The sequence below is a fragment of the Ursus arctos genome, unplaced genomic scaffold (assembly GCF_023065955.2).
Source record: "Ursus arctos isolate Adak ecotype North America unplaced genomic scaffold, UrsArc2.0 scaffold_33, whole genome shotgun sequence".
Classification (NCBI taxonomy): Eukaryota; Metazoa; Chordata; class Mammalia; order Carnivora; family Ursidae; genus Ursus; species Ursus arctos.
This window is the reverse complement of record NW_026623019.1, coordinates 4,903,211-4,930,927: the sequence shown is the minus strand read 5'-3', so window position 1 is coordinate 4,930,927 and position 27,717 is coordinate 4,903,211. Positions and strand designations below refer to the sequence as shown.

The 27,717-nt window shown below is 47.9% G+C and overlaps 1 protein-coding gene across 1 annotated transcript in view; it reads right to left on the bottom strand.

Annotated features, from left to right (window-relative positions):
- ERMP1 (endoplasmic reticulum metallopeptidase 1) overlaps positions 1-27,322 on the bottom strand; it is a 44,226-nt gene extending 16,904 nt beyond the window's left edge. Inside the window, exons 1-10 of the mRNA XM_026519225.4 lie at positions 26,901-27,322; positions 25,222-25,523; positions 20,987-21,114; positions 20,301-20,406; positions 10,000-10,146; positions 9,270-9,362; positions 7,165-7,377; positions 6,177-6,400; positions 3,193-3,367; positions 2,638-2,828 (exon numbers count right to left, since the gene is read on the bottom strand). Coding sequence (XP_026375010.2) covers positions 2,638-2,828; positions 3,193-3,367; positions 6,177-6,400; positions 7,165-7,377; positions 9,270-9,362; positions 10,000-10,146; positions 20,301-20,406; positions 20,987-21,114; positions 25,222-25,523; positions 26,901-27,238 — 1,917 coding nt within the window. The 5' untranslated portion in view covers positions 27,239-27,322. The remainder of the gene's footprint in view (positions 1-2,637; positions 2,829-3,192; positions 3,368-6,176; positions 6,401-7,164; positions 7,378-9,269; positions 9,363-9,999; positions 10,147-20,300; positions 20,407-20,986; positions 21,115-25,221; positions 25,524-26,900) is intronic.
- Between the last annotated feature and the right edge of the window lie 395 nt (positions 27,323-27,717).

Here is a 27,717-nt window from a genome sequence, read left to right as displayed (position 1 = left end):
GGAAGGCTGCCCAGCTTAGGTGTCGAGGGTCTTTCAGGTCAAAATGAGACCTCCCTGTCACAGGCCGTGGCTCCCGCCATCTCCACCCAGCCGCTGCCCACAGCTGTCCTAACGCCTCCATGTAAGCTACCCTTCCACATCCACGTTCCCTTTCCAAACCGTGGGGCTCGTCTGCTGCCCCTCCCACGCGCCATCTGGAGGAGGTCTGGTCACGGAGGGTGAATGAGATGCAATCACAGGGCAGAGGAGGAGGGGGAGGCCCGTCTGGACTCCACTACCTTCGATTTCACTCCGATTTCTGCCTTCAAGGTGACATCATCCACCACTCTGGGTTCCCAAATGCGTGCGAAATAAAACGAAGAGAAGCAGGGGAGGGGTCTATGCAGCGTCCACGGTTCTGGCTGTCTTGTTCCCCGAGAGTGTCCCCATGTCACTCAGCAGCGGTCTCGTTTGATCAGGACAACCCCAGGACACCTGCTAACCCGCCACCAGACAGGCACTGAAGTGCTTCCTAGCAAGTGGACTCAGTAAATCCCTGAGGCCTGAAAGAAGCGCTCTGTGAAATCAGCATTACGGTTCGTCGTCACCGTCGGCCCCCGGGCCGCCTCTGTTCGTCCCCGCCCCACGGAGGCAAGCACGGGGCGAATGATGCCCGCCCACAGCAAACGGCGGGCCGCCACTTCACCGTCAAGTCAACGAGCTTCCCAAGTACTCCGAGAGGCACTCTCCCAATGCTCTCCTAACGAAATATGATTCAGAAGGCAATATACTTTAATCACCTCTGCAGGGCCTCCAGGATTCCCTCACTGTGGGCTCATCTTCTGTTTCCGCGGTGAAGTAGTCAGGCTTTATCCGTGCCGTTCACATGGGACGGAGCTGAAATGCCCCACATTTAGATCATCGCTTCTGAACATTAACAGCTTTCACCCACTGACGGGGGGGGCCAGCACGTGACTGCTCTGACTCTGGATCACAACCTAATCATGTGATGAACCCCAAACCCCTTCGGCCCTCATGGCAGCCAAACCCTCTACCGACCTGCACAGAGAATTTAAAGGCTTAACATTAAAACCAAAAGAAGTAAACCCTGGAGGCAACAAAAAAACATTTCAGAATTCTCCATCTACCCCTGCAAACACCAGCAAGGCCTGCATCATTCTATTAAAGGCCAAATGGCTGGAATGCTCAGACTTCTTTCCGCCGATCGCAAACACGCGCGTGCAGAAGAACCGCTCTCCACAGCCAGACACAGTTGTGTGCACGGCTGTTCACTGCCTACGTAAGGGACTTGCACGGATGCTGCTGACCACGCACACGGTATCCTGACCCCCACATGACATGCCCTTCACCATATCGATGTGGAAAGGCTCGCCGTCATCTCTGTGGAGGAAAGAACTGTCATCAAGTCACAACTGGTTTTTCTATTTAGTCCCCTCGCTGCAAATCTTGGAGTGCACCTGTGGGTATGCTGTCATCACTTCTTATTCTCGGGACTTCCAACGAAAAGAGCCACACCACAGAGGGGCCAGGCCTGAGGACACCATGCCGAGGGCAGAACTCTGCCTGGAACTTGCTCTAACATCGGGGCTCTCTTCCCTCTGGAGAGTCCCGGACAGGAGAAGCAGAGATGGCAAAGGTCGGACTCTCCCTGCAAGGGCTGAGCACCGACAGAGGAGAAAGACATGGCCTGTGACATTCCGCATCCTAGTGTCCATCCCCCAAGGAGACAGGCCCCATGACTGAACCCTGCGCTGCTGGCAGCCAGTGGTCAGCTGAGCAGTAACAGAAAAAGCCCCGTCAGATTCAGTCTCCCTCCACCAGCTCTAAGAGCGCTAATAAAAGTACCATCGATTTATTAACATTTGCCTCTCATTTAGGATGTTGAAAACACACTATTAGGAATCATTCTAAAAACCCACCATTTGGCACGCCTGAGTGACTCAGTCGCTTAGGCATCTGCCTTCAGCTCAGGTCATGATCCAAGGGTCCTGGGATCGAGCCCCACATCAGGCTCCCTGCTCAGCCAGGAGCCTGCTTCTCCAGAACTCTGCCCCCTTCACCCCAGCTCATGCTCACTCTCACTCTCTCAAATAAATCTTCAAAAAAAAAAAAAAATCCGGGGCGCCTGGGTGGCACAGCGGTTAAGCGTCTGCCTTCGGCTCAGGGCGTGATCCCGGTGTTGTGGGATCGAGCCCCACATCAGGCTCCTCTGCTCTGAGCCTGCTTCTTCCTCTCCCACTCCCCCTGCTTGTGTTCCCTCTCTCGCTGGCTGTCTCTATCTCTGTCGAATAAATAAATAAAATCTTTCAAAAAAAAAAAAAAATCCACCACTAAGCAGTCTCTACCAGCTCTTACTTGGTGTGCACTCTACAAATTCACATTCAGGTAGTCTGAAAGCTGGGAAGAGATATAACCAGAGGACTTGGGAAGACAAGGAGGTCAAAAACCAAACAAACCCATGTCACATCTTTTTACCACCAAACCCACATTCTGCACACACATTCCCCATTTCTTGTGCGTAGATGGTTCTCAGTAAAGTATATAAGCGATGCTATTTGACCATCTATAGCTAAACTCATCACATATTTACATAACAAATGAAGAAAGAAGAAACAAATTATTAAATTTTTTCCTTACAAAATAGGAAGAGAGGATCATCGTACAACCAGCCAGAATGGACGCCAGCACGACGTCGGGTGGGATTTCCGAACCACTCCTCCCAAGGATGGGGGTAAACATCTCGAAAACCGCCCAGATGAGGTACGACGCGTAAAGATAAGGAACAAACATCCCCAAAAGGTAAAAGGCAATAAATCTTCCTTGGGCACCTAGGGACAAAGAGAAAGAAAACACACATCTCTGAAATTCTACAGTGAGATCCCGCTGTTTTAGTACTGGTGTGCACGAGACAGACACGTTCACTCACGGACAATACAATACAGGTGAGAAGACAACAGACCACGTAATACGTTAGCTAAGTGTTCGTAAACGTGAGCTTGGCACGGAGTGTGAGCTATAGGATGAAAGTCTCTGTGATCTGAATGTTAAAAAATACAAACAGCAAAGATCTTGAAAGCCTACCCCCAAAGACCAAAAAAAAAAAAAGAAAAAGAAAAGAAATCATCCCTGCAAGTCTTGTCTTTAGCATTTGAAGGTGTTTTCCCATTTGCATCAAAACCACAAACACCCTACCGTGCTGCTTAAAGTCTTTGTGCACACAAAGCTTTGTGAGCAAGGGAAAGGCCACCCAGACGGCACTGATAAACGCCGAGCACAGTCCTCGATACGTGAGAGCCACGAGGGAAACGCAGTGCACACACAGCGAGGTGTCGAAGAAGACTTCACCCAGATACCGGTCACTGGCGTTCTGAAAGAAAGAGAAATACACCAGCAGTCTCACGCGGGGGCCAGTCCCCAAGATCTCTATCGCAGTGTCACTGCCATTGCTCAGAAGCGCTACGTGTGATCTTAAACTTTAAGGAAGTGCTCACGACGCTGCCTCCTGTCAGGATGGCTGCCCCCGGGAGGGGCATTTACTCAGATGGGGTAAAAACTGCCTGGCTCCCGTGCAGCCTGGGCTCTTCCTCCGCCGGCTCAAAGTAACCCTCGGAAATGTTCTAAAATGGAAGAAAGCACTCTCCTAAAACACTGACGCCTGTAAGCTCGTCTATTTATGCAGTCCCCAAACAACTTCAAGCCAAGGCGAGAAAGGGCCTGTTCAGAGCAGCTCAGCTGCTGCAATGCCACCCGCAGCCCCTCCGGAGCCCGCCACAGGGTCTGGCTGGATTCCCGAGTCTTCTCCACCGCTCCGCATGGCGCAGCTCTGCCCCCGCCCCGGATTCCTGCAGCTTTCGCATTCGTCACTCTTACCCCTACCCTTGGGCCTCGGAGTCTGCGGACGCCCGCACAGCCCCCGAGTCCGTCAGAGGACAGCTGGCCTGCGGCTCTGCTCACGCGGACATGAAGGTGATTTCAGTGCCGGCACCCACAGCGGAAGAGCCCAGGCCCCAGGGGGTCCTTCGAGAGCTCCAAACGCTTTCAGTAGCGTGTTTCCAAAGCCTGTCCAGGCTCCTCTGACAAACCTCCTTGGACATGAAGGGCCATTGCTGTGACACACTTTGATGGTCACCACAGCATGGAGACATGCGGTCTTTCAAAGTAACGGAAAACAAAATAATTCTCAGGACTCTACCGGAAGAGTACCACTCGGATGTTTAAAACCACAGGTGTCAGCAGCGCCGACCATACCTTAAACCCCCAAACTGTGGCCAAAGGTCACACAGACGCCCCTGGGACCCAGTTCCCCTCTCCCGGCCTCCGCTCCCGGCCAGGCGCGCCCATGGCCATTCCCCACACCGCCTCCTGCATCTCCGTCCGCTCGCTCACCGCTCACCGTCCTGCTCGGAAAAGGTTCACAGCGGCCTCCCTGATTCTCAGAACCCTGCAGCCTCACGCTGGCCTACCTGGCCACGTGCTGTGCAGTTATCACCCTCGTCCTCACCACACTGACCTTCTTGGCTGTGACCCAAATGCATCTTGTGCTCTCCCACCTCTGACCGCCCGTCACCCTGCTGTCACCCTTGTACTCAGGCTTCAAAAACCCAGTTTCAGGGGCGCCTGGGTGGTACAGCGGTTAAGCGTCTGCCTTCGGCTCAGGGCGTGATCCCGGCGTTATGGGATCGAGCCCCACATCAGGCTCTTCCGCTATGAGCCTGCTTCTTCCTCTCCCACTCCCCCTGCTTGTGTTCCCTCTCTCGCTGGCTGTCTCTATCTCTGTCAAATAAATAAATAAAATCTTAAAAAAAAAAAAAAAAAAAAAAAAGTTTCAGTGTCCCCGCCTCCTTCACAAAGCTTTCCCGACTTCCACACCTGTGGTCCTGCAGCGCCATGAACACACCAGTCTGTCTGCTCATCCCCATGGGCCGTTACCCCAGATGAAGCTGTGAGCCCCTCAAAGGAGGAGACCACACCCTGATGAATCTCTGTACCACTGGCCTCGGCACAGTGGCAGCCCTCCCCCCGCCCCGCCGCTCTTATTTGTGAAATGAAACACACTATCCTTCCGGTGGTGTATTCAGCCCCCATTTTATGATCAGACAACTGAAATTAGTCAAAGTAACTGGAACTTGACTAATAGGTATCTGTCTCCTGCTCCCCTGCCACACTCCCCACCACCCCTCACGGTCTGCTAACACACTGCTGCACTAAGAATAAGCATGTGAACTTGAGCCCCACGGCATCATCTTTTTAGAAACTGAAGCCACTAAGAGACAAGTATTAGCTCATCCATAAACAGATGGCTAATTTCAAAGAACCTTTCTTCACTAGGGCCTGTTAACAAGGAAGTGCTCCTCAGAGCACATGCTGACATGAACTGAAACAGAGACCAAGGTTCAGACACCAGAGATCCCCGTGGAAGGATCTGGATCACCATCTCCTGTGTCCATGCTAACCCCCAGCAGGGCAAACAAAAACAGGTGTGTGTTGGCTGTCTTGAAAATAAGTAACAGAACTGAGAAAGATTTTCCCTTTAACTCGTTTAGAAAATCTTCAGAAACCACGGGTCACTCTGTCACTGTAGTTTACTGTGAGTCCTGTTACTCTGTAACCCTAATTTCCACTTTTATGTTTACCAAATGAACGTATACAGTGGAAACCCTAACAATATGGCAATATTCCCTACATCAGCACCAATCATTCTGGAACCTTCTCTCCCTTTCCCCATGTTCCCCCAGCAGAGTGTCTCCCACCCCCTTGCCACAGCCGCATGCTGTCAGAGTCCACATCAACGACACATGGACTAAGGGAAGGGAACTGGAGAGAAAAGTCTATGTGTAGCTCAAAGGGCAGCAAATGCCTCCCATGTATCCACGCCACGTGCCAGAGCTGCCCGAGCACGGGGGACAGTGGGTCCCCCCCGGTAACGAGTGACCTCGTGCAAGATTCCGCAGAGGCAGAGACGAGCATCCAAACACCGAGAGCTCTGCAGCACACGGGAGGCCTCCAAACCCTCTGAAGATGCCTTCCAGAAAATTAACACGGTTCTGGAGCCAGTTTTCTATCATTGTGCCAAACAACGTTTGCTGGCTCAGAAAGCCAACGACAAATCCCACCGGAATCTGTCTTCCATCCTTGGAGGCAGCAAAAAGAAATCCATAAACAGGCCTCACACTCACCACGTAATAAAATTTTTTTGCGAGGGTATGGATGAGTATTATTTTGGCCACGGCTGCAGTTCCGTACAGACAGACGGAGACATAGAAGTGGTTATACCACGACAGGGACTGTCCGATCAGAGAGACGAACACTGCCAGGATGAGCACGGTGACCAGGCATGTGAACCAGCTTATGAGAGTGATGCCAAGTGCACAGAAGAAGTCCTTCATGTAGTTACCAGCTACTGCAGACAAAACACAAAGCAGAGGTCACCCACTTTCCCACATCAACCTCACGCCAGGCGGTAGAGTTCAAGGGGCAAACGGTAAAACAAGGAATTCAGCACTGTCACTGCAAAGTACTGAAATGTCCCAGGGTCAGGTTTGTTAAAAGCTTGAACAACGAATAATATTCAAATAACATTTGCCGAGAGCCTGTGGGCACTAAAGACTGGGAGACGGAAGTCCCGCGGTTCCGCTTTCATCTTCAGCACCTTCGGGACACTGTGTATCAAGATATCGGCAAGAATGGAAGGCAGAGCTGCACACAGAATCCTGCCAGGAAGCTGATGCAGGAGGAGGAGCGCGGCCAAGTCGCCGGGGCGGTCTGCCGCCGCACCTGCCATCTTGTAAGGACGCACACCAGCCTGCACCACGCAACGTCCCGAGCAGAAGGAAACCGATTTAACCCAAAGCGGTTGGGTCAGACGTCAGGACAGTGCCCTAACCGCTGGTCTGTTGCGCGGGCCCATGGGATTTCCGCCAACGGTCATCTTACAAACCTTATAAACCCCTGCGACGTAAGCACAGATTCCGCTGTGCTAAGAGCAGAACTGTAACGAGCACCTTCATCTGATGTTCTCTTAGAAATTGCTTACAATATCTATCAGAGGTTATGTTTCTTTAAGGTTTTAGACTTCTTGAAAAGATGGAGGCAAACGGACTCGAAAAACTTCAGGCAAATTCCTATACGCAGGCCAGCACTGCAGTTTTAGAGGAAAATACTTACTCTTGTGTTTGGGCTGCAACAGCTTTTTGCCCAGGTACAACACGACGGCCATCACCACCACCGAGTTAATTATCGAGCCGACGCGAGAGGGGTAGGCGATGACAAACAGGCCAAGCACGTCGAAGAAGACCATGTTTCCATGTCGATACTTAGAGGAAGAAGGCAACATATCAGACGTAGCTAGATATTTAAGAACCGCTAAAATGTTGTCACCTGTTAGTAAAGAAGAGAAAGATAATGGAGGTGAATAAACCATGCGCACTGTGAGTGAGGACATAACGGACGGAATGCAAACAGGAAGAGCTTTCCACCACCCCTCTCTCCCCACCATTCTCTCAAAATATCTCAGAGCAGGCCCGTGCACCCAGTCTCCTCTCCGTGTAGACACTCAGCCAACTGGCCTTCATCCTCTCCCTCGCATGAGAACTGCTCTCTGATCATTCCTTCCTCGCTGTTGACAAACGCAAAGACTGTTTCCTAGTCCATCCATTTAACATATACCTTAAATACCGCTCTAGAGAACGGAAGTTCGGTGCTGGGACACAAGGCCCTCAGGAAGCTCGTAGACACCGAACGCACTGTTACATCGTGTTAGGAACAGGAACGTCAACTGTACCGCGGTTTCGAACACTAATACGGAGCAGCAGGAGCGGCCCCTGGGACCACACCACGGGCGGCCACCGGAGGCTGAGAAGTTAGGGAGGCGTTTCTACCTAAGCACTCCTATACAAAGCACGTCTGTCCACACTGCTCAGGGCAGAGGAACGGGAGCCAGCATGACAGGGAGACAGCCCGCACGGCCAGAGCGTGGAGCTGAAAGCCGGGGGGACTTCCCCGATACAACACAGCACACGTCGGAACCAGGAGTCCTCAGCCGCAAAGCTGGGGAGCGGGAGAGTCCCTGGCAGGCAGAGCCGGGCACACCATAGGTCTGCACTGCTCCAGCACGGACCGAACGAGTCTGGACTTCAATGCAGGAGCGGGAAGGAGCCATGAGCGACTGGGGTGCGTCCGCCGTGCTCATCCCACCCCTGACTTCTCTGCTTCCCCCGAGACGCCACACTCTTATCGTGCCATTTCTGTCACTGGCTTCTCCACCTGCCTGCAGATGTGTTTCCCCAAAAGCTCAGGTTGAGTCCTCTACCTTTGCTTCACTCTTCCAAAGCCCATTCCCATCCCCCACGCTTCTATGGTTGTCTCGATGCCTCTGATTCCCAAACCCATATTCCCAGTTCTGCCAAGAGCTCTAACACCACGTGGGTACTTCCATCCGGTCAGTCCACAGACTCCTCTCTGTCTGACGGAGCGGAAGGCCTCCTTCCCTTCTTCACGACTGCTCTGCCGTCACCTTCCCGTGTCCCCATTAGGGTCAATGGCACTGTCTTTCCCCAGCCAGCTGGGGCCTTAGACTTCACAGCCATCTCCGCCACCGGCCACCTGATTTGTCCCTTCCTTCCAACTGCTCAGCTCTTGTACGAGTTCCACCCAGACCGTAGTCTGACACTACTCAGCAATACACACACACACACACACACACACACACACGCACACACCTACCCACGCTCTGCTCTGGCCTGGAGCATCCTTCTCTTCTGCATGGGGCCAAATCCTATCAACTCTTCCATTAGGGTTCCTTATCAGACTCCCCTCCCCTGACTACTCCAGACTTCTCTGGAAAGCACGTTAACCCCTGGCCCCTGTGTTGTCCTGACACCTGTTCAGTAACCCCTCACCTGCCCTCACCACTGAGCCTGGACTGATGTAACTTTTACACCCAACCAAGCTGCCCTAACATGTGCCTGCACCCCCTCTAACATCTGGCTTCCATTCTGGCTACACGCTCATTGCTCAGCAACCCTAGCGTTAATCCTGGGCCCGCTCTCTTTCCAGTGCCTCACAATGAACAGTCTTACGTTCTTAATGGCTAACCTAGACTTCAAGGCTAAAATTCGAGCCCTCATCTCTCTGACTCCGAAGCCCCACCCAGCTCACGCACACCACACGCTGCATCCCTAAAGCACCGTCCACAGGATATTTATAGGTTTGGGGGTCAGCCCTGATAGTCCCTCCTAACATAGATCAAGAGTCTACATTTGAATACCGACCTGCTCTCTGAATGGAATCTGTGAGAATTCTGTCCGCCGTGTCATACTTGGTGTGATAAATGTATCCATTCTCAATAAAAGCTAAGTCAATTCCTAAGACACACAGAAAAAAACACAACGTCATTTTGCTCTAACGAACAATCTTTCTTTAGGCTTGTTTAACATATTAAATTCCTAAAAGACAAAATGTCAAAGCAGCGGCATGACTGCTTTGTCACATTTCCGAATGTCCTACAGAACCTGGAGCTGCGGAACGTCCGAGCCCGTTCACACATCAGGGAGACGTGACGAGCCACACAGCAAGGGGCAGGAACACGGAGCTCCGGAGGCCGCGGGAAGTTCACCAGCCACAGCCCTGCCGGGCCAGAGCCAGACTCTAACTTCAACTTGGCTGTACACGCCGCCAGGGAGCTGGCAAAGCAAGACAACCACAGAACCAAAGACCCCCAAAGATCTGCCACCTCCGGGGGGAACGAAGTGCTGACCAGCCGTCCCTACCCTGCCACCGTGAGGGGCAGGACGACATGTTCTAGAAAAGGCAAGCGTTTAAATCAGACCAGAGTTTAAAAGAAAAGGAAGGTATCAGGAAATCCGTTTCAGTGACTCAGAATACACAGCTCTCACACACAGCGCGCTCTCAGGATGCTGTCTGCTCACAGTCTTGCAAACAAGTAAAATTCGCTTCCAGTTAAGCGCTATCGCACTACAGCCACGATAATCCACAAGATACCTGGAATGTTCCCAAAATCCCTGTAGATGCGGAAGTCGGTATCTGAAGGAATGATTCCACTCTGAAAAACCTCCTGAGCCACCACGGAAGCAAACGGGTGTTTAGCGGCGGAAACATATGCCTGGACCAGCCATGGGTTTTCGGGACCTAGAAGGAAACAGGAGAACACAGCACAAGGTGACGCGGTCCTGTTTCTAACACAGCAGGAACAGTCATTGCTGTGGTCTGGGGACCCAGGTCTAAAGTTCAATTTTTTCATCTTTTTTCTGTCCTAACATTTTTCTGATAAATGTATATTAAAGAATGAGAAATCACCTTTCAGAAAACAAAATTATTTTTAATTATAAAATAACAGCACTATAAAAAGTTTAAGATTAAAAATGAAGAACTACCCAAAAGTCCACCATCCTAAGACAACGGTCTTCTTCATCTTTACATCTTCAGTCGTTGTGCACACGTACGGCTGTGTGTGCACAGCCAGACTCAGGGCACGCAGCGTCTACGTTGTGCCTTAACAGACTGAACACATTTTCCTAAGTCACCAGCTATTACAATGATCATTTTAATAACTGTAAAACTTTTCACCGAAAATACCAGAAGTTCCATATTATTGTTTATATACTTTTTATCATTATTAATATTTCTGCAATAACATCTTTATGCATATATGGCTTTGTCAAATGTGGAAGAGTTTTCTTTGGGATAATGAGATAAACTGTATTATTGTTCCCAATTATTCACTTGTCGTGCGGCCCTGTGGAAGGAGCACTTCCATTGGCCCAGCCCATTCACTGCAGGTGTGGCCCTGGGAACTGCTTTGGCCAACAGACTGTGAACGGGAGACACGGGAACTGCAACCGAGAAGACGCTGGGGGTCCATCACATGGTCCCTCCCTCCCTGATGGCGGCTTCTCCTTCAGCCTGGGTCCCAGAACGAATGACACACGTGAAACAAAACCACCATGGAACTGAACTGTGGCAAGTCGGGAACATAAATGTCACGAGGGAGAAATAACCCTTTGCTGTTGTAATCACTGGGATTCAGAGATTGTTTCTTACAACAAAATTTCCCAAAAAGTTGACTTATGTGGGCAGATCAAGTCATTGTATTTCAGGGAATCTAAAAATATTAACATTTTTACAACTTTATAAACAAATAACCAAATTGCTTTCCTACTGAAATGATGATCATAAAGGGGAAGGGATGGAGAGACACCGCAGAACCAATACCCAGGAGACCCAGATACGAGAGTCACCAGATACGGATTTTAAGAACACAGCAAGAATTTTACCAAAGAGTCCAGTGGAAACCCTATAAAAACTGAGAGTAAGAACTTTAATGGATGGTTTACTCCAAGGTTTAACACAGTAGAAGAAAGGATTATAGAGCAACTGGATTGGAGCATAGAAAGAAAAAAGGATGTTAAATATAGAAATGTGTGTCAGAGACATATGGGGCACGGTAGTCCCAGAGAAAGAGGACACAGAATGGAGCAGAAGCAATGTTTTGAAGAAATAATGGCCAATAATTTTCCAAAAGTCATAGAAAACATCAAGCTATGAATTCACAAAGTTCTACAAACCCCAAAGAGGATAAATACAAAGAAGAAAACACACCTAGCAATAAGACCTTGCTTCGGAATCCCATCATCCACTAAAATGGCCAGGTCTCCTTAGGGAATGGCTAATCGCAGACCCGGGGCGAGGACAGTACAAGCGTCCTCGTACACCTCATGCCGGGGTGTGAGAAACACATCCGAGGTACGCAAGCACCAGTGAGGGGGCTACCGCTGGCCTAACTGGAGACAACTCCCGCATCAGGACGACAGCAACACAACACAGAAAACACATGACACGTGGAAATAAATACACAGACGAGGGAGAAGGGGAAGCTTTCCTTTGAGCAAAATTCCAACTATTAGCTATGGATGGAAAGATGAAGCCACAACACTCAACACCAGGCTAACTCCACAGTAAAAATCCAGAATCATCGTGTCTGCTGACTCCAGGATCAAAAGCCTCATGAGAAAGGGGGCGTGTGCTCCGTGCCAGAGCACCTATTACAAGGGGAAAACAGTAACTTCACAAAGTAGAAAAACCTGGCAAATACCATCATCAGATGACCAGAAGCCACTGTCCTCACTGGTGCTCAGACACAGGACAAGCCTCCCGACGTGGGACACCGAGAACACAGATGTGAAAGAACGGTGGTGATTATCAAACCAAATCATGTCAAGATGCTATTATTAAAATACTGTGACAATTAGATGTTAATAACCAAAATTATCCTATTAAAATATGAAAACCATACTGAAAAATGGGTAAACCTAAACCAGAAAGGAGAGTATCATAAACAGCAGGAGCTGTTTATGGGGCACTCTGGGGCGAGAGGGAGGGAGCTGTATCTGAGAAGGGGCAGGCAAGAGCCCACGGGAAGTGGGACATGTGTCTAGCTCCTTCCATCCACGGGGGTACAGACATACTCACCTACCATGATTAAGTTTTTCATCTTATAACCTTTTACGTGTGTGTTACATAATCACTGTGATAGGTCTAATAAAACATGACAATCAAATGCTGTATGTTCCTGGACTGGAACTCTGATTAAAAACAAAAACAACTATGTCATTATTGGAACAACTGGAAAGAAAATCAAAAAACATTAAATAGTTTTATATTAATGTCGTATTTTGTGTCATATATGTACTGTTATGAAGGAACATATCCTTGTTCTTTATTTCCTTAGATGATTATGTTGAGATTATCAGCTGAGATGGTTTTTCTCCTTTATTATGGTAATGTGGTAAAATACATAGATTGATTTTCAAATATTAACCCATCTTCATCTAACCATTCATAAAGTTGCAGGATATAAAATCCATAGACAAAAATCAGTTAATTTCTATACATTAATAATGAACTGTCAGAGAAATTAAGAAAACAATCCCATTTACAATTGCACCAAAATAAAATACCTAGGAACAAACTTAACCAAGGACGTCAAAGACCTGTCCTCTGAAAACTGTAAGACACGGATGAGACGAAGTGAAGACACAAATACATGGAAAGATATTCCATGTTCATGGACTAGGAGAACCAATATTGTTAAAATGTACATACTGCCCAGAACAATATCAGATTCAGGGCAATCCCTATCAAAATTCCAATGGCATTTTTCATGAAATAGAACAAACAATTCTAAAATTTGTGTGGAAGCACAAAAGATCATGAATAGCCAAAGCAATCCTGAGAAAGAACAAAGCTGGGGGGCACCACACTCCCCGATTTCAGGCTATGTTACAAAGCTATCGTAATCAAAATAGTACGGTACTGGCATAAAAACATACATCAATGGAACAGAATAGAAAGCCCAGAAATAAACCCACACATACATGTTCAGTTAATTTATGTGAAACCAAGAATATACAATGGGAAAGGACAATCTCTTCAATAAATGGTATTGGGAAAACTAAAAGAATGCAATGTGAAATTACATCACACACAAAAATTAACTCAAAATGGATTAAAGATTTGAAACCATAAAACCTGAAACTATAAACCTCCTAGAAGAAAATGTGGGTAGTAATAAGCTCCTTGACATCAGTCTTGGCAATGATTTTTTGGATTTCACACCAAAAGCAAAGGCAACAAAAGTTAAAACAAGTATGTGCGAATACATCAAGCTAAAAAGCTTTTTTACGGCAAAGGAAACTATCAACAAAATTAAAAGGCAACCTGGAGAAAATATTTGCAAATCATATATCTGATAAAGGATTGATATCCAAAATACATAAAGAGTTCATATAACTCAATAGCAACAACAAAAAATCCAATTAAAAAAAAGGACAGAAGATTTGAATAGACATTTTTCCAAATAAGACGTCCAGACAGACAATGGGTACACAAAAAGGGGCTCAGCAACACTCATCACCAGGGAAATGCAAATCAAAACCACAATGAGGTATCACCGCACACCTGTTAGAATGGCTTTTTCCAGAAGACAAGAAATAAAGTGTTGGTGAAGATGTGGGGAAAAGGGACCCCTTGTGCACCGCTGGTGGTACCGTAAACTGGAGCAGCCACCGCGGAAACCAGCAGGCAGCCCCGTGCACACTGAAGCATTATCCACAACAGCCAGGATATGGAAACAACCTAAGTGTCCATCAGTGGATGAATGGATAGAGAAGATGTGGTGTATATATACACAATGGAATATTCACCCTTTAAAAAAAGAGGAAATCTTGCCAAATTTGCAACAGCATGGATAGACCTTGAGGGCATTATGCTAAGTAAGTCACACAGAGAAAAAGAAATACCATAGGATCTCACTTATATGCGAAATCTAAACAAAAGAAAACAAAAACCCAAACTCAGAGATACGGAGAACAGACTGATAGCTGCCAGAGGTGGGGGCTGGGGGGTGGCTGAAACGGGTGAAAGTGATTGAAAGGTACAAACTTGCAGTTAAAAACTAAGTAAGTCTCGGGGTGCCCGGCTGGCTCAGTCGGTGGAACGTGCAACTCTAAGTTCCAGCCCCATACTGGGGGGCAGGGATTACTTAAAACTAAAATCTTCATTTATAAATAGATAAATAGATACATAAGTCCTGGGGATGGAATGTACGGCACGCTGACTACACTTGATAGCCCTGTGCTACGTGCTGCAGAGTTGCTGAAAGAGTGGGTCTTAAAGGTTCTCATCACAAGAAAAAATACTTTGTAACTCTGATGATGGATATTAACTAGACCTATTGTGGCGATCATTTTGAAATATATACAAATATTGAATCGTTTTGCTAAACACCTGAAACAGGGAAAACACATCTCGTATTCCTGGAATAAGCTCAACTCAGCTGGAAAACGGTATCTTTTTGGTATGAACGTGCACATATATATATATATATATATATGTGCACGTTCATACACACACACATATTGCTGGATTCGGTTTGCTAATATTTTATTTAGGGTTTTCACATCCAGGTATGGCAGTTATCTACCAAAAGTATCTACCAAAGCTGAACATATGCACGTTATGACTCACTAACTCTACTTGGAAGTGTGTCATCACAGACACGAGTACCAGAAGACATTTACGAGAACATTCATATCAGCACCCCTCATAAAAGCCAAAATCTATGAACAATCGAACACCAGTAGAATGAATAGTCTTGTCAATGGAATAGTATTCAGCAATAAAAAAGAATGAAGTCCTGCTAAACACAAGACAGATGAATCTTACAGACATGGTGTTGAGTAAAAAAGAAGTCATACACAAAAGAAAACAGTGGGAGTCAATTTATAGGAAGTTCAAATTTAATCTGTCAAGACGTAAGTCGGGCCAGCAGTAACCTTTCAGGGGAGGACGGCTGGGAAGGGCCTCAGAAGGACCCTGCAGTGCGGGCAATACTCAGTCTTGATCTGGGTTCTGGTTACATGATTATATTGTTTGTAAAAATTCATCAGGCTGACCACGCAGAGCTGTTTTTCTTTTACAATAAAAGACAAAATGAAGACACTTAAAATGTTAATACTTGTGAAAAAGGTAAGACCAGGGCGCCTGGGTGGCTCCGTCAGCTAAGCATCTGCCTTCAGTTCGGGTCATGATCCTGGGATCGAACCCAGCGTCAGGCTCCCTGCTCAGTGGGGAGTGTGCTTCTCCCTGTGCCTCTACTCCCCGCCCCCGACTCATGGGCACACACTCTCTCGCTCTCAAATAAAATAAATTAAAAAAAAAAAAGGTAAGACCCATCAGCAGGCAAGAAAGTACAGTTTTAAATATCTGCTACCTGGCCTTTAAGGCCTTGGAGATCCGCCTACTGCATGTGAGCACTCCAGCCCAGCTCTAGCCTCTCCCTGATCGCCCGCTGGGGCCTGCAGGTCAAGTTCTGGTACAAAAAGGAAGTCTGGAGAGACTGGGCTGGTGCAAGTTAGTCAGCTCCTGAGTGAGCTATGCCCCATAATACAAACAAGGCGAAGGGAGCCCTCACATGAGAAATTACAGAACCGAGGGTTTTACTCAGTGGTTACTAATTTAAGAGGTGGGTACTAACACTATCCCAGTGTTAGAGATGAGGAACGAAAGCAGAAGCAGTTGTGCGACTGGTTCACGGTGGCTCGCTGAGGGCGCGTGCTATGGCTGGGATCTGACCTCGGGGTGCCTGGCTGGAGCCTGTGCTGGGTGCAGAGGGAGCCAAGTAAAACAAGGAATTCCACTCCTGAAGAATGTGGCGAAAGCTGGGCACAGAGAGATGAGCAGTGGTCGGAAGAGGGAAAAATGTTTAGGTCACCATGAATATAACCAGTCTCCTGTGCATGGACCTGGAAGGTACCCTCAATTTGTCAGTCTTATAAAGAAGCCGAGGAGACTATGCGGTACTTGGATCGACATGCCCGTGTACAGTGACTTCTGTGGGATAAATTCCTACCAGTGGCTGTGGCGGACTGAAGGGTCTGCGCGCTATTTCAAGCGGTACCTATTGCCAAAGTGCCCAGAACGGCATCAGCCTGCACTCCACCAGCTGCACGGCACTGCCTGCCCCACCGGCTCCGGGCAGCGTTCTACTTACTTCCTGCAAATCTGAAGTGTAACAAATTCATTACAAAAAAAAATTTAAAAATTTACCGTCATCTGAATTTACATTTCTGTTGAAATAAAGCTTGACTACAAAGTTTGGCAGTTTCTTAAAAAGTTAAACATAAATTTACCCTATGACCTAGGCATCCACCCAAAAGAAAGGAAGACACATGTCCACACACAGACTTGCACACAAGTGCCTACAGCAGCGCTATTCCCGAGAGCCTGAAAGTGGAATCTACCCACGTGTCCACTGACTGACGAATGGATCAACGAAACGCACTCTATCCACACGATGGAACGTAATTCAGTCATAAAGAGAAGGAAGTGCTCACACGGGCTTTCCATCTATGGATAAACCTTAGAAAACATCCCATATCTTGAAAAAAGCCACTGAGTGTGCGGCTTCTCTTTGGGGTGATGAGAAGAGTCTAGAATTGACTGTAGTGATGGCCGCTCAACTCTCAACTCGGCGAATAGATCTAAAAACCACTGAGTTTTACTTTAAATGGGTGAATTACAGGGTATGTGGCTTACACCTCAATAAAGCTGTACTGTTTCAAACAGACATGATCCCAAGCAGGTTATAAAACAGTAAATAGAGTGAGATTGCATTTTCGTAATATGTATTAACTTACTCTATCAATATGTGTGAACAGAAAAAAATTCCAGAAGAGTAGGGACTAAACCCTCACGTGGTTTGCTCTGGGGTAGGACAGGGGGCATGATATTTTTCACAAGGGAAAAGGAGTCCGTGACCCCTTTGCTTCTGGGCTTCTACTCGAGGTTGAATTTTTCACAGGGGACATTTATTACTGGCCTAATCTGATTAAATTTTAAAATAATGGATTTTATAACGCCTTCAAATGATTCAAGCAGCCTTACTGGGTCATGACATAAATCACTAATCTGATAAAGTCATTCCTTTATGCACCCTGGTCCTTTTTAGAGTCAGGTGGTAATGATTATTCCAGTCCCTAAAAACTCCCCGAAGGAAGGTCTCTCTCTCTGAAGGGACAATGGAACACCAGCGAGTGCAAACTGTTTCAACCAAGACATGTCCAGGCAGTACAAGCGTGTGTTTAAGAAGCTGAGGATGGGGCAACCTAGCAGGACTCAACATCCTGGAGGCTTTCTCCTCTTTTAGTGACACGTGGAAGCCACGCTGACTTGCCCCACAAGGACGCCAGGCTTTAGCGGGCAGTGGCACGTGGAAGGGAGAGCCTGAGGAAGGTGCTGGAATGTCAGAATGCGCCAGGGAAGCTGTCCCATATGCAGTTCAGCCACAAGAATAAGCTACCAAAACCTAGAGGGAAAACATGGCATAAAAACTCGGAAAAGGGGGGGAAATTCCCTCCAAATCTTCTGTAGGATGCCCCTCCAGAAAAAATTAATTCTGAAGTATGAGGATTTTATTTTCAATGAGTGAAACATTAAAATTGTATATACAGTTAACCCTTGAATAACATGGGTTTAAACTGTGCCAGTCCATTCTTACATGGATTTTTTTCAATAAATATGTATAATACTGGAAGTGTATTTTCTCTTACGATTTTCCTAATAACATTTTTTCTCTAGCTCACTCTATTATAAGAATACACTATACAATACGCACAACATACAAAATGTGTGTTGATCGACTGCTCGTTATCAGTCAGGCTTCCCGTGTACAGAACAGTAGTTAGGTTTTTGGGGAGTCAAGAGTTACACACAGATTTCAACCATTCAGGGGATCAGCGCCCCTGACCCCCGCGTTGTCCCAGGGCCAACCGTATATTGCTAATTACTAACAAGTCTGTTCTTTGCTTTTATCATTAAGGTATCAAACGCAATGAAAAAATGTCAAGAATACAGAAAACTACAGAGTGTAAGTAAAGCAGTACTGACAATTCTGTTTTTAAATTCATTAAGCGATGGCTTTTCACATTTAGCCCCATCCTCTGCTCCACCTGGTGACACCCACCAGCCAGCAGTGACCGTTACTGTAGTTTAAATCTTTCCAGATAATACGATTACATCTAAAGTGTGTGCAAGTGCACATGCTTACGTCAAACTATCTACATTCAGTAGAAAGAGCACGGCCTGCAGGCGAGTCACACTAGCGAAGAGGGTGCTCAGTAAGCGTCAGTGAAGAGATTACCTTGGACCTAGATCTAGCTGGCCCCAGGGACATGTGTTTTAACCTCTCTGGTCTACATGTGTGTAAACTATGTCACCACGTACTCACAGAACATGCACGCGTTCACACAGACGCACAGAGTAAGTTCCGGAGAGGGGCAGACCGCACCGTCGGGCTGGTTTTGATCCGGGTCCCGGGAGTACGGAGCGCAGTGCGAACGACCGAGCACTTAACACAGAGTGCACGCCCACCAGGGAAGACGGACGGACACACGCCTGCCCGTGCGGAGCCCTGACATTTCGCTGGAGGACAGACACAGCATCAGCTTTGCTTACAGAATTTCCTCTTGCTGCTGTTCGCTTGCTTTGACGTGGGGTTGTGCCATCACGTAACCCCCTAGCCTGACTGACCCCCAGAACCGGAGGGCACGGTCACAGTGTGGCCTCTACGGAGACCCACAGATGTCAGCGGCAGCTTCTCACGAGTCAGGTGAGGCGTTAGAGCAAACAGAGAGGTTGCAGAGTCAGAAGGAAAGGAGCACCTTCTTCTCATCTCACAACCTTGAGATTCTCAGAGGTTAGCTGACATAAAACATATATCCAGTTTGAAGGGTAAACGTCTAAACTAAGCTGGAAGGAGAATACTGAAATATGGTACTGTTTAGTTTAAAGACGTGCTGAGCACACCTTAACCAATCCCGGGCCTGTAAAGGGCACTAAAAAGTTCCCCTGTCAGCTTACTCTCTTCTCCTGGCCCATCTCAGGCCCCCATTACAGAACTTCTACCAAATGCTGTGTGTACGGCTAAAATGCACTATCCAAATTTCTAACCCACTGGGGAAAATGGTGTGCAACGTCCCAAGGCAGAGCTGAGGAAGCCCAGAACTTCAAATGCTGTTAAAAAAACGTGATAAATGATCCTCACTAACGTAATGGCTGCTATCCTTACGACCCTCACCTTGTTATCCTTGGGAAGGCTTACTCATAAAATTAAAAATATTTCTCTGGCTGACGAAGTATTACTGAATCCAGTGACATTCAAATTAACTCAATTATCAATTTAAAACCCTTTAACCAGAAGCTTATTTTCTCATTTTAAATTCATGAAATGGTTGTCATTTAACATTATTTACATCATAATCAGCCACAATGGATAGAACAAAGCCCATCCCCTCTGTGACAATCTGGTCAGCAGTTCCCAGCGAGGGCTGTGAGCCTGGGCTGCCAGGGTTCCACCCCACTGTGCCTTTTACCAACTACGAAACCTCTCGGACATTTTAATGTCTCCTGGCTCGGTTTTCTGATGCGTGAAACGACGGTCATTACAGTCCCCAGTCCTCAGGTTGTTCTGAAGACTAAGCAACTTAATATATACACGATGCTTTGAACAACACTTAGCACCTGGTAAGCGCTATGCACGTGGTAGGTGCTGTTAATATCATCTTGTTAAAATGCCAACAACAACAAAGTAAAACTACCCGATGCCTTATGAAGAATGTTCGTTTCATGAGGGTACTTAAGTCCGAAAAGCTTCCACTTTCATGAAGAACAGAACTGCATTCAAACAGCTGCAACTGCATTAAGATGTAACACACAGCCTCACGTACCTGTTTGGAACACAAGCTCTTTCCCTCCCACGCCCGCGGCCTCCAGGTTAATAAATGCCCGGATCAGGCTGGCCCAGGGGTGCTGGGTTATGAAGCCATGACTAGCCTGAAGAAGAAGGAAATAAAACAAATATAGGTTAAACAACCTTAAATTATATAAGTCTTTATTTTGCTTATTTTAAAGACAGACTGTCTATGTTGATAAGGGGCAGATGGGAAAATTATCATTTTTTTCCAAGGCAGTATCTCAAGCCACGTACCCCTGTCTCCATGCATGCCGGCTGCGTGCAGTCTGCTGAGGGGAAAGTCACCGTCACAGAAGCTGCCTGATTGCCGCGCGGCGGCTAACAATGTCCTCAGTAAGCGTGAGGCGAACGGGAGAAAGGACGAGCCGCGTGCTCGTGGGCCTGCCTCAAGGCATCTCTGCAACGCCCGAGTCCCACGGGGCGGCTCATGATGCCCTCACAAAGCCCTTTCATGAATCACAAAGCTGACAAGATGATCTGTTCTGAGTTCTCAACCACTGCGCGCAGGTCCACAGTGGCTGTGGGGTTCGTGAAGCATCGCCGGCTACACTACTGTTTTATGAGACTACACGAATGAATACTCGAAATGCATTAGGTGTGAGCTATTATTACTATACTCGTTATTACTCAAATCTAGTATTTCAAAGAGTAAGATCTCACCTGCAGGACATTTTCCTCAGCACCATTAAAGAGAAATATGACAGCGTGATGTAGGGCTTCTGAAGATGCTGACAAGACGCGAAGGACTTCCAGCATCACTGAGCAGCTAACCGCATCATCACTGGCACCTTTAAATCAGAAAACGAGAGTGCGCCTCAGATTTTAAAATGTTTACAGGTTGAAGGGCGTCTGGGTGGCTCAGTCATTAAGCGTCTGCCTTCAGCTCAGGGCATGATCTCCGGGTCCTGGGACTGAGCCCCGCATTGGGCTCCCTATTCAGCAGGGAGTCTGCTTCTCCCTCTGTGTCTGCTGCTCCCCACTGCTGGTATGCTCTCTCTGTCAAATAAACAAAATCCTTGAAATTAAAAACAACAACAACAACAACAACAACAACAAACCTCTTGCAGGATGAACTGTCACGGCTGGGAATGGGGTTTTCTCATCAAGAAAGCACCACAGTGTGGCTGAGTTGCTAATTGTCCAACTCCTGATCTCAGCTCAAGTCTTGATCTCAGGGTCGTGAGTTCTAGCCCCACGTTGCATTCCATGCTGGGCATGGAGCCTACTTAAAAAAAAAAAAAGCACCCCTGTGGCTGCGAGACCAGAAGCAGGGCTGTGCGCGTCACCATGGGTTGACAACAGCAGCCGGCTGGGATCCTCGTCCGGCTCGCCTGCGGATGTGTGTGGAACCGTGTCCAGCCATGAGCTGTCACTCAACTCCCACCTATTGAATCAGCAAGCAGGAGGGACCTCAGTGAATACTGGACAGCGGCACCCTCATCACCCCAAGGCAGTCTGCTCTGCCCTCCTCATGCCACGTCCTGTAACAGCGCCACGTCCTGTAACAGCGCCACGTCCTGTAACAGCGCCACGGCTGTCTCTGACTTCCTGCCTCATCTCCCGCTGCCACCGTGCCTTTGCTGCCACTATCATAAAGCTGCGCGTCACCCCACATTTCCGGGGGCCCTTTGGGTGGCGTCACATTTTTAAAGCTTATGTGAGGAAAGGGATTATGTGATGAACAAGTACAAAGAAGACCTCAAATCTAGTAAGACACAGGAATGGAGACCAATGACCTAAACAGCATCCCTGCTCCCAGCAGCGAGAAAGCGGAGGCCCTCATCAGACTGCCTCACCTCTCTTGATTCGGAAACCTCATAGATTTATATACCTTGATTTTTTTAAAAAGCACCGTAAGAGTTTAGTAAAGGAACTGACTGGACATTTGATGATATTAAGGAATTACTGTTAAGTTTTTTAGGTGAGGTAATTCACGGTATCGTGAATATGTCCAAAAAGACCCCTTATCTTTCAGTGATACTAACTGGAATACAGAGAAATCAGTCCAGCTGAGATCTGCTTCAAAATAGCCAAGGGGTGCAGGCGTGGGGGGAAAAGAAGACCCGGCCTTTCAAGTTGGGTGATGGGTACACGGAGGTTAAACAATTCTGTTTTTGTACAATTTGAAATCTTCCATACTAAAAAGTTTCAAGTGTGAGTAAACAAGACACAGCAATGACCCAGGCAGGAGCACTTCTGGGTTTACGCACTGGGAGGCAGGGTGCTGCAGAATTCAGCGTGGGTTTCAGGGCAAGAAAGACTTGGAAGTAAATTCTAGCTGTTATTTACCCTACAATTTCCTGGTCTGGAGGGCAAGGCCAATGACAGTTACCTCACAGGTGTGTCATGAGGATTACAAGAAAATGGTGGTCCACCTCCAGTGTTAAATTGTTCCTTCTCTTTACAAATTTAAGAAACACTCTGCAACCAGCTAAAATGCTTGCTTGGGCACTGTTAAATTCCAGACCCCCTTCCTACTCAACAAGAAACTAATTAGCCATACCCTCTTGGTAGTGATCACTAGATTGCATTTTTAATCAAAGTGAAACAAAGTAATCATTACCTAATTACTGTGGAGCAGAAAGTCTATGTAGCTATCAGTAAAAAGTAACACCTTCTGGCAACCAAAGAAAATGACTTTTTTAACTTTCAGACTGAGTTACTGTAATGTAAACAGCAAACAATAAAATGTTTATTCAAAGTGAGAGAAAGGAAAACTGAAAGAAACATATCTAGGGTTGATTAAAAAGTTTATCTGCCCACTTATCTTCCTTTATTTTAATGGCTCTCGCATCAGAGAATGGGACTAGAGAAGATTACGTCCCTTTTTTTATTTCTTTTGGGAGTGAAAGAGAGAGAGCAAGCGAGATGGGGAGGGGCAGAGGGAGAGAGAAAAAATCCCAAGCAGGCTCCACACCCAGGGCTGAGTCAGACATGGGGCTCGATCTCACAACCTTGAGCTCATGACCTGAGTTGAAATCAAGAGTCAGATGCTTAACCGACCGAGCCGCCCAGGGGCCCCAGATTAAATCCCTTTCAGAAAGGGAAGGGAAGTCAGAGGACAGCATTTCTAAGGCCAGTGGTACGCCAACATCACTTTCCAGTCAGAATTAACCCTGAAATTAAAACCACCACTGAAATAACTCACTCTCTTCTACCAACACCCTGGGGCCATGCAGCAAACCCAAAAAGACATTTAAGGCCTTTCTGTGGGTAACATTACTCCGAAGTGGTAGATCAGTTCCTAAAGTTCCAGATACACTGCTGAGAAGAACTAAAAAAAAAAAAAAAAAAAGAAAAGAAAAGAAAACAGTGCATATCTCCATGTTTCACTTAGTTCATCCACTAAAAGGACATAGGTGATGGTCTATTTTATGATGGTCTTTTTCAGCTCTATTTATTTATTTTCAACTAGAACATTTATAATTGACAGAAATTTCCTTGCAATTGTTGGCTGGGATATTCTTATAAAATTTTAATTAAAAATGTGTTCCAAAGACCCGCAAAATCACGATCATCTCCTTCACAGACTCCGTGTATTCAATTTGTAACATCCGGCACTACGTTTCTGATACACGCATACACATTTTTCTTTTATAATGCTCTTAAATAACCATGCTGCTAATCTGTCCCACCCAAGAATTTAAGCACTGTGACCGTGGCCGTAGGGGGACACTTAATTCATAGCTTCTTTGAAATAGGCATGAGAGACTACTTCTTTCCCTAAGCACACACAAAGGTATTTCTGACTTCACGAAACAGATATTTGTTCACAGGTACTTGAAAAAGCATGCTACATTCTAAACGCAATTGGCAAGTTTTCTGATTAAAGATATTCTAGTACGAATCATTGTATCAAGCAGGTTTTTTTTAATCTTTTGTACAACTCTGGATGTTCATATGAGCCTGCCGTAAGTTCAAGCAATCCAGAAATGTTATTATCAAATAACAAAGGGGGGGGAAGGTTTTTCATGCCATGAAAGCTCTAGTATCTCCATTTTACAGATGAGAAACCGAGCAAAGAAAGAAGGGGTGAGGTAGTTTGCCAAGAAGAACATTCACTACACATTGATACTCTCCTCCCTTTAAATGTAGCTCAAAGAACGGATGGGCTGGAAGCCCCCGCACCTGGTACCAGCTCTGCCTCTGGTCAGTGGTGATCAGCTAAGTTTACTCCTGAGACAAAAGACAGGGTTAAGCAGATGTCATCTCAGCTCCTCTAGCTGTAAGATACTATGATTCCACTACAAAAAGCTACTGTTTTCTCCTCATTCCTACTTAAAATCTAACTACTGAAAACGTGTCTCTCATGAATCTTATTTTTAAAAATGCGAGTCCAATTTAGGGAATTCTCATTCATTCTACAAGTATTTATCGTGTCAGGCACCATCCTAGACATCAAGTACTCTTATTTCACCGAAGTATTTTCAGAGAAAGATTTATGGATTAATGAGATACTCTCAGAGTACGGCATCGCCAGTGAACCAAAGTCCCCCCTTTACAGGTCGACAGACACTGCTAGGAGAGCTGTCCTCCAAACCCGGCATTCCCTGAAGGCAAAAACCGTTCCTTCATCCCAAATCCCCAAAGCCTCGTACAACACCTAGCTGAGTAAACACTTCAAGTGGCAGAACCTAACCCCAGGACTCAGGGACAAAGGACTGGCACTGCTGATAAAGCAGCTGTGACCTACCAGAAACATCCCATGTCCCATCACTGGGCTGCTGGCACTGATGTTCAAAAAATAAAGGACTTGAGCGAACAGTGAGGGTCTGGATCTTAAACTAAGCAATACTTCTGATTATCTTGAACAACTGCCCAAGCAGCTTGGAGTTAATAACCTTTCTGAGCTTCCCGAGGTGCAACTTTGACAGGACTAAGGATCAGGTCCATACCTGGCGAGTTTGCCACGGAGTCAAAATGACAGTTCGCCAGGACGGCGTGCTGGGCTCCGTCCCTGGGCTCCAGCTTCACCACGACGTTGGTGATGTTGTCATAGTAGCTCGTAAAACCTCCCAAGAAGTCAATGCTAAAGGAGCCTGTGGGCCGCTGCACATCTACTGAAATCCTGTGGACGCTGCTGCTCTGAACTTCAATCCGTTTAATCTGTTCCAAAAGGTAACGGACCGTCACGATTTCATTTTCTGGACTTCCTGTGGTCCTGGGGCCAATGGATGTTATGTGTTCAAGATAATCCCTGGAAGCAACCAAAAGAATGACGGTGACAAGGAGTGCTAGGCCACTTTTTCCTGTGGGCCCTCCCACCTCCCTGCGCAAACAAGTTCTCTGACTTCTCACGTAAAAAGGGCTGACTTTTATTATTTCAGGTACCCTGTGAAAATCACTTGTAAGGTTCCACCATTTTCTTTTGCCTCCCGGGAGTTCCTCCCTTCAGAGTTTTCTCCACCCACTCGACTCCCAAATTCTCCCTATCCCCATATCAAATCCACACGAAGCCCAGGGATTCTATTCGAAACCTGTGGCTGCTGAAGGCTGGACAGACAGAATCCAGCTTCATTGTGCCACACGCTGCAGGGTTACTGATTCTAAGCAGCAGAAGCCAATGAGCAAAGACAATTAAGGCAAGAGGTTGAATAAGCAAAGAAAAACCGTGATTGTTGAGAATGGACTCGGCCCTCTCAGTGCACACTAGACTAATAACTTCAATTCAGGCCAAAGCCAACCCTACCCCTAAAACAAACAACAACAAAAAAATGTGTTGCCTTTTCACTGCATTCCAAGTGGGCAAAAAGGGAGTGGGGGAGGTGTGTTCCAGAAAGTCCTTAAGAAAATAAGCTTCCAGCACTTTGTAGTCAAAAGTTTTTAAAACACAGTGGCTGCTGAAAACTCTGCTAGCTTATGACTTCAGGAGCTTTGATATACTTAGCGTGTCAGTATCTTTGACTTTAATCACCTTCCCTAGCATGCTCAAAGGTCTCTCTTCTTTAAAACATAACAAAACAAAAAAGAAAACACCAAATCTTACGCATCAAGGGCCCAAGGACAAGCTCCAGGAATCTGAGAACCTCTGAAATTGTTAATAACATTTTGAATGTGCAGTCTTTCAGAAAAAGCCTCCATGGCTTACAGGTGTGAGAGCTGTGACCCTCAAGAACTTAAGAGCACTGCATTATCCCCGTGATCACCTCCCCCCAAACCGAGCTTATAAAACGACCTAGGTACAAAAATGTCATTCCCCATTTCATTTGGAAAGCAGGAAGGCTAGTAAAAAGTGGAAGTTGCTACAGAAGATGGGGGACGATTACCAACCCTCCAAGTGCAAGTGGGGCAGAACGAAGGCGGACAAGCAAGCGCCATCCGCACCCCCCACCCCGTCCCCGCGCCGGGACACCCTCCCCCACAACCGCACCGCCGCCTTCACGGCTGGAAGACAAGCTCCGCGACCCATAAACGGGGACTCCGGGGCAGGGACGCGCGGTGTCGCCCCGCCCCACGTGCGGCCGCGCGTCGCCGGCGAGCCCGGGCGATCCCGCGGGGGCGGGCGCACGCAGGTGCGGCGGCCCTGGGGCCCGGGCCGCAGGGGACGCGCGGGCCAAGCGGCAGCGGCGGGTACCTGGCTTGGCGGGCGTCGAACTCCCCGTGGCGGCCGGCGGCCCCGCGCAGCACAAGCTGCTGCAGCGAGAGTTGCACGAGCGCCCGCAGCGCGAGCAGGTAGAGCGCCAGCCCCAGCGCGGCGCGCGCCTCAGACAGCCCAGTCCCCGCGCCCCGGCTCACGCCGCCGCCGTCCCCCGCGCTCCGCTTCCGCGTCCTCGCGCCACCGCCGCACGCGTCCGCCGGGGGCTCCTGCGCCGGGGCCTCCCTCCCCGGCTGCGGCGCGGCCGCCGGGCCGTCCCGGCGCTCCCCTCCGACGCGGTGCCGCCTCACGGCTGCCGACTCCGAACCCCACTCCATGGCCACGAGCCTCAGCCGCCAGCCCGACCGCTCCAGCCCGCGCCGGCCCTGGGAGCAGCCGCGGCCGCCGCAGCGCCTCCTAGTGAGCGGACGGAACCTGCAGAGGGCCAAACTTCTTCTGATTGGCCCGTCCCGCCGCGACCCAGCCTCTCCGGGCAGGTCGCCGGCGGGCACCGTGGCAGGGCCGGCCCCGGGGTGGGCGTGACGGGTGTGCCTCCTGCGGCAGGGCCGCCCTGCCTGGTGTGGGACAGAGATTTCCAAACGGAAGGGCACCCAGAAACCTGGAAACGGGAGAACAGTGAGAGGTCGCTTTTAAAAGAATGCACGTGGGGGCACCGGGCAGATTCTGAGGACGATGGCCCCGCTTTCATAAGGGGCGACAGAACAGGAAAAGTAGGCTCCTGGCTCTTAAAATTAGAACTGGGGCTGCGCAAAGGAGGCCCAGCCTAACATTCCCACACACGCAATCCAAACACGGA